Genomic DNA, 13,386 nt, shown 5'->3' with positions numbered 1-13,386 from the left:
ATAAGTATTCTATATCTCTTGTTTATTATTGTTTTTCCTCTGTTTATTAATAATCATATGTGTTTTCATAAAACCTGAATGATAAATGAGTAATGATTTTTCAGAAATTGCTTTACTGCACTCTATTTTAAACTATTTATCTTCTCAATGTTTTTTGCTAGACTATCATAGTTAGGGAATTCTTGAATGCTCCCTTACTTCGTAGTTTATCCCTTTGGCTCAATTGAACAAAGTAGTCTTAATTGCCCTTTGTTGATAGGCCTCTTATGTTCCTCATCTTGACCCCGGTTAAAATATTCTTCATTGCCCTTTCTCCCTGGTTAAAACCATCTCATCCACCTGAACTTGACATTTGCCTTTCGTTTTACTATCTTGCCCTATGAGTTTTCCCTTTGGTAAGTGATCTGATCCAATTAAGCCAATATTCGATTGACTCCATAGGTCATTGACTTGAAGGCCTTGGTTTATCCATCTGTTCCCAGAATTCTACCATCCAACCAAAAATCCCCTACAAGGTTTCATAGGTAGCCTAATATCTCACAAAACAAAGATAAATCATAAAGAGAGAGCCCTCTCTGAGTACAGTTTGGCTAGATTCTATACTTAAAAGATTGGATTGTGGTTACCTCAGAGTGTCCCTTCCTTTGATAACTTCTAAGGGAAAATCTGAGTGATAACAACATGGATACTACAGATGGAGCAATATTTCGATCTCCATAATGTGCAAAACACACAAAAGGTACACATTGCAACTTTATATTTGGAACCAAATCCGTTTGTATGGTATCAATGACTTTGCTTTTGTAAACAAATTGTCACTTGGGAAATTTTTATGGAAGAAATGATAGCACATTATGAGGATACAAAAAGCAACACGTTTTTTAGCCAATTGATAAACCTCAAATAAAAGGGTTCAATGATGGAGCACATTGAGGACTTCCAAAAATTGAATATAAGGGTAAAAGATATTCCAGAGGAGCATAAGATTGATGTGTTCATAGGGACTTTAAAGGATAACATCCAACATGAGATTCGCCTTTGGGAACTTGATTCATTGGAGAAGGCATTCAGGTTGGCAAGAAAAATGGAAAGCAAAATTATGGCAACATGGAAGCCTACCACTCACAACTATAAGGATGGAAGTGTTGTTGCCCCTAGCCTTCCACAACCTACAAGGTTGACACCACAACAATTGGAAGAAAAAGGAGAAAAAAGGCTTTGTTACAGTTGTGATAGAAAATACACTAAAGGTCATAAGTGTGTTGAGAAGAAATTAATTTACATAGATTGTGAAGAGGAGGAAGAAAAGGAACAAGAAACGTCAAAAGAAGAGGATATACAACATGAACAAACCCTAAAGAAAGAAGAAATGAATCTGACTGTATCTTGTAATGCATTGGCCAAAATTACCACTCCTCAAACTATCAAGATAGAAGGACATACCAAGAAGAAAAAGGTAATAGTGTTGATTGATTCGGGCAATACCCATAATTTTATTCATTGTAAGATAGCCAAGGAATTGAATTGCTTCCTATATCTAGCACCAGAGTGTCAAGTGATAGTTGCAAGTGGAGGAACCATAAAATTCTCTGGAAAGTGCCATAATATCAAGCTATCCATGGGAGAATATGTATTGAATAGCCCAATGCTTTCCATTCCAATGGGTGGTGCTGATGTTGTACTAGGAGTCCAATGGCTACAATCCTTAAGTACAATAGCTTTTAATTTTCAAGAACTTTTCATGAAATTTTCTTCAGAAGGAAAGGAATTTGAATTAAGGGGTATCACAGGGAAACCGGGAAAGATAATCAACTCTAACGGAATGAAAAAGCTTCTAAAGAAAGAACAAAGAGGCGTAATTGCACAATTATGTTCGCTATAGGTTCCCACATCGAAATCATCTATTTCTCCAAATCTCCAAAAAGTCTTGGACAATCATTCCAAGGTATTTGAGACTCCCAAAGGCCTCCCACCTATTCGTGATCATGATCATGCTATTCATTTGATTCCAGAAAGTGTTCCTCCAAAAATCATGCCTTACAGATATCCATATGCCCAAAGGAGTGAAATTGAACGTATGGTTGCAGAAATGCTAGAGGTTGGTATAATTATCCAACCAAATTCGATAAACAAAGCAAGGGATGAATGGAAGAATGATGAAGCAGGGTGGGAACTCATTCAAAAGTTGGAGAAGATCCCAGTTCAAACAATATTGCCAGAACTTGACAAGGAAGGAAAAATCATATTGGAACCAGAAGCAGTCACAGAACCGAGAAATCGACAACTACGAAATAGATCAATTTCAGAGTATCTCATTAAGTGGAAGAACTTACCTGCTGAAGATTCCACATGGATGGATGATAATTTTATACAAAAGCATCCAAAACTACTCAAGCGTTGAAGACAACACTTTTTGAAGGAGAGGGGCATGTTAGGTCCCTATACTACTAGTGTAACCCCTATTGTTATTAGTGCAACCCCCTTATTATATTGTTGTGCCCATATAGCCTCCATATTGTTATTATTGTGCCCCATAGAAGCCCACTATTGTTATTGTTGTGCCCTTACATTATTATTATTATGTCGACTCTGATTAATTTATGACCCCTTAGATTCCTATATATAGAAAGGAGGCATTGTCATTTGTATCATCGAAGAATTGTCCATTTGTGTAATGTAAAGGAAGTTGCTCCCTTGAAGAGGCTTATTTTGAAGGCGTTGATCTATATTTCTATCTTTTTATGAGCTGGCTTTGTAACATTCTAATCCCAAGGAGAATAACTTCTCTTGTGCTAGAATTTGTGTTGAAATGGATTTTGCAAAAGAACTACTAGAAGTGAAACATCTTGATTTCGAGGGTTAGTCCCACCTTTAGGCCCCGAATTATGACCAAGTTCCTTGTAAATGCAATTATTCCCACAATTATGGACACTATGCAAAATGTTATTCTAAAGCTTTAGCGTCTCAACTTTCTTCAGTCTGTCTTCTCCAAATAATGTCGAGCAAGGAGCATTCAAGTTCGTTTTAAGGAAGCGCAAGAAGCATCTACCTAAGAGGCCTCATTCCAGTAGGCTTCAATCTCCCTCTAGTAATAGATTTGAAGCATTGGGCTTCAATCTCCCTCTAGTAATAGATTTGAAGCATTGCAATCTTTATGGTATATTGAAGCATTGTAATCTTTATGGTAGAAGATAAAGTTGAAGAAGCACATGATGCTAGAACAAAGGAAGAAGAGTTCATCTCTCATTGAAGAAAATTAAATGTACAACCCATCTCCAAGAGGTTTGAAACCAAGACTTGGCAAGGACTAAACCCCACTCAAATCAAGTGATCTACACCTCATGGGTTTATGATGTGTTTTTTAAAACATGTATATATGTTTAACTCATATACTAATATCTTTTTAAAATTAATTACAATAATAATAATTTGAAATAAAGTTATAATTTAATTCATTTTTATGAATTGTTTTAATCTTGACAATGTGAAATGTATCATGAAATAAGTGTTCTTGATGTCTATTGACGTTTACCAACCATATATAAATTTATATAGTGCCAGTTTACTTAGCTAAAAGAGATTGTAAAACTTCTTTTTATACTTATAATAAAATTTAAGCATATTTTTTTTATTTTATAAATAAAAAATATCACCTCAACAAATTTAATCTCCCAAAAACATGACAAATTCAAAATAAAAAGAAATATATGTTATTAATAATTATAATTTAAAATATTTACATATTAAAAAATTTAAGTTATAATATTAATATTATATATTTTTTGGTGTGGAGTATTGTTTTAAAAATGTTTTTATTTTGCTAAGAGCTTATCTTCTTAAGATGTAAAGAAACATGTTAAAAAAACTAACAATAAAATAAATTTAATATATGAATGCAGATTTCCATGGTTGTGAATCTTAATGCAAAGGCAGTTTATGGATCTCCATAAACTATGATATTGTCTAAATATTATATGTTTTGGAGTTTTCCACCATAATCAAACGATATTTTTTTAGCTGATATAGTATTTAAAAATAGTTTTCAACTGCATATATAAATTCAAAATCTTGAAAAATTCCCAAAGCAATCATATTATAGAAATTTTACATATATAAATTCAACACCCTAAAACACTCCAAAAAAATTATATTATAAAAAATTCACAACTTAACTTTATAAACGAATCAAATCATAAAATAAATTAAAAAAACCTTTCAAAACATATAACAAATAAACTACTGCAAAATTACTTACTATAAATTAAGATGGCAAACATCATCTCATTGAATTTGAAAACAAAATTGATTACAACTCCCACAAAAGTCATCGAGATTAGGAAGTGAACGATTTGAACGACCGCCCTTTTTGACACGACACTCTTTAAAAAGTCTAATTTCTAACGTGTACAGTCAGGATTGCAGAGTAGTGGATGTCACGTGGAAGAATTTGATTCGATAAGCATCGGTGCTAGAGCATCCATTTTTATTGGAGAAGTACAAAGTTTTACGTTATCTGATATCAAGTTTTTGGCATAGTTGAATGAAGTGATGATTTTTTTGGCGAAAGACAAAGTTATATTGTAATCTGTTTTTTTTCAAAGGTGGTAAAATCTATCAAATTTAGGGGTCAAATCAAACAGTGAGAACACTTATCTCTGGCTGCTATTTGCGAATGTCGGTTTGACTCATCACTGTTATCAAGGAAAACCACGCCACCTGTAATAACCTGCTGGTGGTCTGTAAGGGAGCAGGGTTTCACTCCTCCCAGATGCCTCTGGGTCTTGGGCCGTTAACCTGTTTCCTTACGTCCGAAGAAGACGAGCTCTTAGCCAAGCAGCATACTCCAGGCCGAATAATTTTTTTTTTTTACTAGTTAAATTGTAATCTGTTACTAGTTAAATTCATTTGATTTTAATTAATTTGTAAATTAAAAAAAAATTATAATGTTTATTAAAATTTTAATAAATATTAAATTGAATATTTTAAAAATTAAAATTAATTTTTTAATTTTTTAAACCTAAATTTTTATTTTTTAATTCACCATTAATTTTATGGATTTTTAAATAGAATGGCTAATATTAAAAATTATTTAAAAAATTAAAAATGATAAAAAAATTCAATATGCCAATACTTATATTTAATGCAATGAAGTAAAACAAGTTGTCTTGATTTCGAAATAATTAAACTAATAATTTTTATTATTAGTTTTGGAGTCTGTAAAGATTATTTTTATTTTTATTATGTTGTGATGGCCAATTTTGAAGTAATATGAAAATATTAGATAAATGTATTTGTTTGTCAATAGTTTTAGTTTTATTGTTTCATTTTGTAAGACACTGAATAGTTCGAAACACGTCGACATAAGTTTTTCTATGTGATTTTCGCCGAAGATTCTTCAATAAAACTTTATTGTTATTAATAATTTTATTGTTATTTAATATTTTTAATAATAATAAATAATAATTTTATTGTTATTTAATATTTTTAATAATAATAAATAATAATTTTATTGTTATTTAATGTTTTCAATAATTTTAATAATAATAATAATTTTTGTGATTGTTTTTACCTATAATTTTATTATTTTTTATTGTTATCAAAATGAGACACTCTTTTTAGAAATAAAATATTAAAATAAATTTTAAATTTTTTTTTGATTATTTTTACCTAAAATTTTATTATTTTTGATTGTTATCTAAATGAGACCGACTCTTTTTAAAAATAAAATATTAAAGTGATTTGAATTCTCGAAATTTTATATAAATACTCTCAAACATATTTAAAGCTATATAATCTTTCTAAAAGTTACATATTTAATTTTTTTAATAAAATTAAATAAAATAAATAAAATTTATAATTGACTAGTACATTATAATTAAAAATATAGATAGTCTTTTTAAAAATTAAATATAAATTTAAGTTTTGTTACAATATTATGGGCTAATATCGTGACTTTTCAATACCACATGCCCATAAACCATAAGTCATTTCAAAATCAAAATATTTTATAAATATTTTATTTTGATTTAATTTTATACAATATAACAAAATTCTTAACCATGGATATTATTAATTTGTAAATAGGTTTTGTTACAATACCATAAGCTAGTACTATGACTTATCAATACCACTTCTCCAAAAATCATAATTCATTTCAAAATCAAAATATTTTATAAATATTATCCTTTAATTTTAATTTATAACATTTTTATAAAAAATTAAAAATATATAAACTAAAACCCAAAATAAAATTATATATAAATTATATATATATAATGATGATAGTGGTGTTAACATCCGTTGACACCACAAATTGATTTATTATATATATAAAGTAATAATTCACCCGCCCAAACACTATCCACCCACCCACCACTGCAAGCTGTTGGACTGTCATCATATATGCTGAAAATTTGATCTACTCTCATTATATATGCTGAAAATTTGATCAGGCACAGCTTTTCAACGGTATCGGTTCTCGTAGATAACTATTTGATCACAATATCTGGTTGAATTGGGCAATTTCTTTTGTCTATCTACTTGAAATATAAGCATTCTTTGACATTCTCAGTAAAGTGATTGGTATCGATTTTTGCAGTATAGTTATGGATTCTGTTTCTCAGTCGATCATCGACAAGTTCTTCATAGTAACCAGAACCATCCTGAATAGTATGGTTTCTAACAAATCTTCCTGCGAGGAACTCAGACAAAACCTTTTGCTCCTCAAGCCTAGCATTGATGAAATTGCCAAGCTATCTTCTGAGTCAAGCCCCGCGCCTCACAGAGGCCACCCATTCAAAGACATTCAAGCGCAGCTGCAAGATGGCATTCACCTCGTCAAAAAATTAGAGCGTATGAGCAGCTTTAATTTATACAGAAGGTATCGCTATGGAAAGAAAAACCAAAAGATAGAAAAGAATGTCAACGATTTCTTGCGTACCCTTGATGTCCACAACCCAGATGTGGATTTCAAGGGTTTTAGCGAACAATCTGAACTTATTGAAGAAATGGGTCGGCTTATAATGGAAAGGGTTAAGATGACTAATGATGCCAGCTCCAATTCTTTCATGCTTCATCAAATGAGCACAACTAAACTATTTCAGAGCGCCATTGATGGGTTGCATGATACTCCAATGTCTGAACAGTCTGAACAGTCCACTGGCAGCGACAACTCCCAAGTCCCGAGTATGCCAAACTTCGTAGTGGGTTTGAATAATATTGTCAATGATGTCAAACAGATCCTATTCCAGAAGGGAGTTAGTATCGTTGGGGTTGAAGGGATGGGTGGAAGCGGCAAAACTACCCTTGCATTAGCCCTTTGCAACGATCCCCAAGTCAAAGGTAAGAACAACTCCCCTGTTTTAATCATCACACCATGCTTCCCTTTTATTGCTTCCTTTTGGTTTTTGCAGTGCTTATTCTGTTTGTGATTATCAGATTTCTTCCAAAAAAATATAGTTTTCATAACTGTTGCACGGTCTCCAAATGTAAAGGCCCTTTTGGAGATTATGTGGGATAAAATAATTGGAGGTCGAAGGCCTGTTTTTCAGAGCATCGAGGATGCGCACAACCAACTGCAGAAGAAACTCAGTTCAAAAGGAAATCCACAGTTGTTGGTGGTTTTGGATGATGTTTGGTCAAAATCAGATGTGGAACAGTTGTTGTTTGAAGCAAAGGGATGCAAAACGGTTATCACAACCAGGCAGGATCTCACTATTCCACATACAGACAGCAGTCGTGTGTATAACATGGCCATGTTGCAGAAGGCTGATGCCCTGTCTCTTTTCTGTTTCTGGGCCTTTGGACAGCCTTCGATTCCAACAACAAAAGACGAAGTTGTTGTTAAACAGGTATGCATATGACATACTATTTAAAATCTCATACCCTAACTGTTTGTTTCTCTGTCCTGCTCGAATGCTTTGCATCCTATTATAAACTGTTCAAATTTAGATTGATTTTCTGCCCCTTTGACAAATAAATGGTTTTATAGGTTTAAAATCGGAGAGTTAACAACCACAGTGTGCTGTGATATAAGTCCAGCAATAGTTTTAACTGTAAAATATTTGTAGGTTGAAGCAGTGTGTATGGGTTTACCACTTGCCCTCAAGGTGATTGGAAGCTCTTTGCGCAATGAGCCACAGCCAGTTTGGGAAAAGGCTAAGAAGAAACTTTCAAGAGCAGAATCTATATCAAAACATCACAGAGAGGAACTGCTTCATTGCTTGGAAACGAGTATTGATGTCCTTGATGATGAAACAAAGGAGTGCTTTTTGGACTTGGGGGCATTTCCCAAGGGTAGAAAGATCTGTGTAGATTCATTGTTGGATATTTGGGTATATGTCCGTGGAATGGATTGGAAAGATGCTTTTGTGGTCTTGTTAGAACTTGCAAGTCGAAATCTCCTAAATCTCACAAGCGATTCAAGGTGAGGAACTTGCTTAGATTTGCTGATTGTTTTGTTCTTTTCATTCTTCATATTTGTATCTCAACTTAATTTTAAGCGGTGCTGTCCATCAAAGTCTTTGATGAGCACCAGCTTTGCAAAAAAGTAGAGGCAAAAAAAAAATTAGAAATCAAGAAGGTAAGATAAATCAATGTGTTAGCTGGTAAAGATAAAGGTGTTTTTCAGATCACTACCTTTGGTTAATACAAGTTTTGATGTATCAGGAATCTAGCCATCTCATTTGATTGTGCTAGTGAGCTTTTCTTTAATCAACATGATGTGATGCATGATTTAGCCTTGCGTCTGGCAAGCCGGGATAGTGCCATTGATAAGAGGCTTTTCATGCCTGCCAAAGAGGATGCTATTCCCACAAAATGGTTGGCACTAAAGCATACATCTAAGGTTCAATTTGTTTCAATTCATACAGGTCATCCCTGAAACTTATTCTCTTTTCCCTGCATAAGCATTGAATAATTATTTGTTCAATTTACTAAATTTTCAAATTTAATAAGGAAGCATTTTTATCAGCATAGCATCTCAGCTTTCTGACTTTTACATTTCTGGGACATTACTATAGGTTCAATGGAAGAACAAGGTTGGTCTCAAATAGATTTTTCTGAGGTGAAAGCTCTGGCTTTGTTCTTTGATGCAAGTCAATACTGTCTTCCAACATTTTTACATACCATGCCAAAACTTCAGGTTCTTATCATGTACAATTACAATTCAAAGCGTGCAGTACTTAAAGGCCTGTCAGTATTTTCGTCAGTTACCCAGCTTAAGTCTGTATTCCTTGAGAAGTTGATACTACCTCCTCTTTACGAGTACTGTAGATCCTGGAAGAACTTGGAAAAATTCTCTGTATGCCTTTGTGAGGGCTTGGGAAATATGACTCTATTTGACAAGGGGCAAGTCCTAGAGTTTCCTAAGTTTGTAGAAATTATCTTTGATCATTGTAGTGATTTGGAGGAATTGCCAGCAAACATATGCAGTTTAATTTCCCTGGAAAGGTTGTCTGTCACTAATTGCCATCTTATCCAAAAGTTACCTGATGACTTGGGAAATTTAAGGTCACTTAGGTTGCTGAGATTGTCTGCAAGTCCAAGCTTGTCAATGCTTCCTCCTTCCATTTGCAGAATTCAGCAATTAGAATTTCTTGATATTTCACTGTGCAGCTCTTTGAAGGACCTTCCCCTAGAATTTGATCAACTATCAAACCTAAAGGTTTTGGACATGAGAGAGTGCTCTGGTCTGAAGATCCTGCCTAAAGCATTAACCAAACTAAGGTCTTTAAAACATGTAATCTGTGACGAGCACACCGGACAACAGTGGTTGGATATCAAAGCCTCTGCCATGCCTAATCTCAGAGTGGATGTGGTCGAAGAACATTTTAGTTTGGACTGGCTGGATGATTGAAGAGGTTCATGCTGCATCATCCTGCCTGCTCGAACATACTTATAACAATACACTATGTTAACGTGTTATGCACAATCTGTTAATAAACGAGGATTGCTGCTAAGATTAGACTTATTTACAGGTATTATCTCCTTTGAGGTTTATTGATCGATGGGTGCTCTATAGTTAAACAAAAGATTATCAAATTTGTATATAATTTTGAATTTCGAGATTTTATATATTTTTGGATTTTGTTATATATTATTGAATATGTCAGTTGATTTTATAAAACTGTGAAATGCAAAGCTGTGGCTGAATTACTGATGACGCCACATACAGATCACATCAAACATCTTAATTGAGAAGAGGTTCCAACATGTCTCAAGCTAAAGTTACATCTCTCAGCATTGGATATTTGGTGTTCCTATTTTTCATGGTCTTTTCATATTTTTTCCATACCCAGATATCTTTTAATAAACAATAAACTTTGAATGCCAGTAAACAATAAATGTAGCACATGTAAACAATAAATTCTGAATGACAAAGTAAAACAATAAATTTAGTACATGTTAGTTAGGCTTATGGATAAGATAAATTTTAGATAACAGACTAAACGATAAATTTGGTACATGTTAGTCAAGCTTATGATAAGATTGTTCGCATGATTACATTAAAAAATAGAATTGTAATCCGGTGTCACCTACCTAGCAATGAAGATACTATTGTTCTGTTAGATAGATTTCTGTTAATGTTTGATCCGTAATGAATGTTCTGTTAAAGAGATTTCAGTTAAAGTCTGAGCTGGTTTGTCCATGAAGCTTTTTCTTTTGTCAATTTTAGCTTCTTAAAAGAAAAACATTTGCATATAACTGTTTTTCAAATTTATAAGCAGATATAATCATTATATCATTTATATATCAAATACCAACTATTTACAAAGATATACTCATTATATCAATGCATCGACTATTTACAAAGATACACTCATTATATCGTTTATATATTAAATGAATTAACTATTTACATAATATGTATTTCCAAAATTATTATATATAATATTAAAATTATACATTGTAGTACTATTTATATATCTTCTCTGTTTTGACTAGCATTAAGAAAAAAATGAACATCATTAGGATTAGAATTAATTCTCATGAGTTTCTAAGTAAACCTGGGACAAAATCTGTCAAATATGTGATATTAAGAAGGTGGAAGATGAAAAACATTTCTTTTTAGACTACTCTACTCTTACCCACATCCGCTCTCAATTCCTTAATATTTGCCACACTTCCAATCTTCTTGACTTATTAAGCCAGCCCAATTATAATGATCTTGGAGCCCTTCTTTCCCTTCTTTCTCTTCTTTTTGATCATAGAAACAAGATTTCCAAGAATCACAATTAGATTCTTTTATTTTTTATTTTTTTACCCACATCCGCTCTCAATTCCTTAATTTTTGCCACACTTCCAATCTTCTTGACTTATTAAGCCAGCCCAATTATAGTGATCTTGGAGCCCTTCTTTCCCTTCTTTCTCTTCTTTTTGATCATAGAAACAAGATTTTGAAGAATCACAATTAGATTTTTTTTTTTTCTTTTTTTTGAAGTCCTATACACTGTATTGGTCTTAATGGAAATTAATCATCATCAATATCAAAATAATACATTATAATGCTATTTTGTTAAGAATGCTTTAAAAAACTATAATAAAACTAATTTATTCAAAAATAAATTGTTGAAAATTACGGAGCATATAAATATTAAGTTAGAATAATTTATTTATATGTTTATTAAAACTAAAAAATTATAAATGTTAAATATGTTAAATGAAAATGATTTTAAAATAAATATTATAAATAATTAGAATACTTTATTTAAATAATTTTAAAATAGACATTTATTTGAATTTTACAGTATGGATTTTCCAATTCTTTATGGAAGAGACCATATTAATATTAATGTTAATGATAACTTATTTCGAGACCGTAAGATAGACATTTAAAATTAGATTTTATATTTTAGGTTGTAGGATATATTTATTTGAATTATTAATCCATTTAAATTAAAAAATAATATTAATTTTTAAAATAATAAAAAAATTGTCTATCATGAGGTTTTTTTAATTGTTATTTTATTTTTAAATGGAATATCTTTATGAATAATAATTTTTTTAAATAAATAAAATAAAAATTTTGTGGTTTAATTTTTTGAAATTTTTGTAGTATATATTATTATTATTTTTTTTGGAATTTGGTAGATATTATTGAAATCTTAATTTGAAGCTATATTTTACATTATTGAAGTCTTTAATGGATTTTTATGGTGTTGATTTTACTTATGCATTTAAGAGCACATGTTAAATAAGTTAAATTACAAAATTTCCAAAATTATATGGTTATAATTATACATGTACCTTATGAATTTATTTTAAAATAAGCCATCTAGATTTCAAACTTGTCGTTAGGTTTCATCCATGTTTAAGAGAATCTTTTGTTGTCTTTAATCTTTTTTTAGTACTTTTCCCATGAAAATGTTCAACTATGAATATAGTTCAGTTGTTTGTGCACATATGTCATTTGTCTTGTATGAGTATTGCCTATTTCACATGTTTGGCTGGTTTCTTGTATTTTTGCATTTGAGATAAACCTTCATTTCATCCTAGCTTTCTCTTTTCCCTACTCAATCTCCTAATGAAGTTCTCGAGGGGGTGTTGGTAGCATACATTGTTGTGGAGCTTTTTGCTGCAGCTTGAGAGCAAGGCATTGAGGAAGGATAAACTTGCTTGTGGCCTTTGCGACCAAGAAAGTGGTGGATACGAGGCATTGGGTTACCAAGAAGAGAATACTCTATTAGGAGAGATAAGAAAACGTCAATATTGGTTTGTTGTTCTTGAATATAATTATAAAAAAACCATGGGGTAGTAAGGGAGTGAAGAGGGTCGAGAGTAACAAAGAGGGTACCTCACCAGACCATAGAGAGAATCATTGCCTCCATAGAGAATCTTTAAGACTGGAGGACGATTTTCTTTCGCCACAATCACTTGAGAACAATGAAACCGACATAGTATCTCAGAAGAGAGTCTTAGATAATTCTCCACTAAAGTGTAAAGAGTTCAACAAACTACTAAAAGAATTGGGGACCCAAATTGAAATGAATATGCTAACCAACAACACTTCTAATCTAGAGATGATAACCATTGTAATAGTAACCTTTCAACACCCAAAAGAAACTAGGGTGGTCTAATAGAAACTAAACTTATATGTAGTGAAAAGAGTGAGAAATATGAAGTCTTCCTAGATTGAGGACCCAAGTTGAAACCTAACACATTAAAGCTGAGTCAAATTTGGGACCTGCGACTAGAGATGGCCCCTACAATTCTATGCTTAGCGAAAAACTACCAAGGAAGAGAAACTTGTCATGGTAGTGCAACCAAGAACCCCCCAACAAGAATGAAGCTACACTTCCAAGCTTGATCTCTTGATTGTTCCTAAATTTTAGCCTAGTTTTGATGCAATATGTAAAATTCACCCTTGTTGCTCCCTCTATTCTATTA

The 13,386-nt window shown here is 32.0% G+C and overlaps 1 protein-coding gene across 1 annotated transcript; it reads left to right on the top strand.

Annotated features, from left to right (window-relative positions):
* Nucleotides 1–6,403: 6,403 nt before the first annotated feature.
* Nucleotides 6,404–10,099, top strand: LOC149208208 (putative disease resistance protein At5g47280). Its single transcript, XM_089395957.1, has 5 exons — nt 6,404–7,341; nt 7,438–7,850; nt 8,070–8,425; nt 8,668–8,870; nt 9,021–10,099. Exons 1-5 carry the CDS (start codon nt 6,606–6,608, stop codon nt 9,854–9,856), a joined length of 2,544 nt encoding a protein of 847 aa, XP_089252083.1. The 5' UTR covers nt 6,404–6,605; the 3' UTR covers nt 9,857–10,099.
* Nucleotides 10,100–13,386: the final 3,287 nt, after the last annotated feature.

The sequence above is a fragment of the Pinus tabuliformis genome, chromosome 1_2 (assembly GCF_031772625.1).
Source record: "Pinus tabuliformis cultivar Carrire ecotype Pingquan chromosome 1_2, CPIR1, whole genome shotgun sequence".
NCBI classification, from domain to species: domain Eukaryota; kingdom Viridiplantae; phylum Streptophyta; class Pinopsida; order Pinales; family Pinaceae; genus Pinus; species Pinus tabuliformis.
Note: the sequence above shows the minus strand (reverse complement) of the source record. Positions and strands in the feature narration are given on the sequence as shown.

Excerpts from the sequence above, each read along its gene's own strand:
- LOC149208208 (XM_089395957.1), top strand. The coding sequence starts at position 6,606 with ATGGATTCTGTTTCTCAGTCGATCATCGACAAGTTCTTCATAGTAACC. Across the intron at positions 7,342-7,437 it reads CAACGATCCCCAAGTCAAAG|ATTTCTTCCAAAAAAATATA; the intron begins GTAAGAACAACT and ends TGTGATTATCAG. Across the intron at positions 8,426-8,667 it reads AATCTCACAAGCGATTCAAG|GAATCTAGCCATCTCATTTG; the intron begins GTGAGGAACTTG and ends TTGATGTATCAG.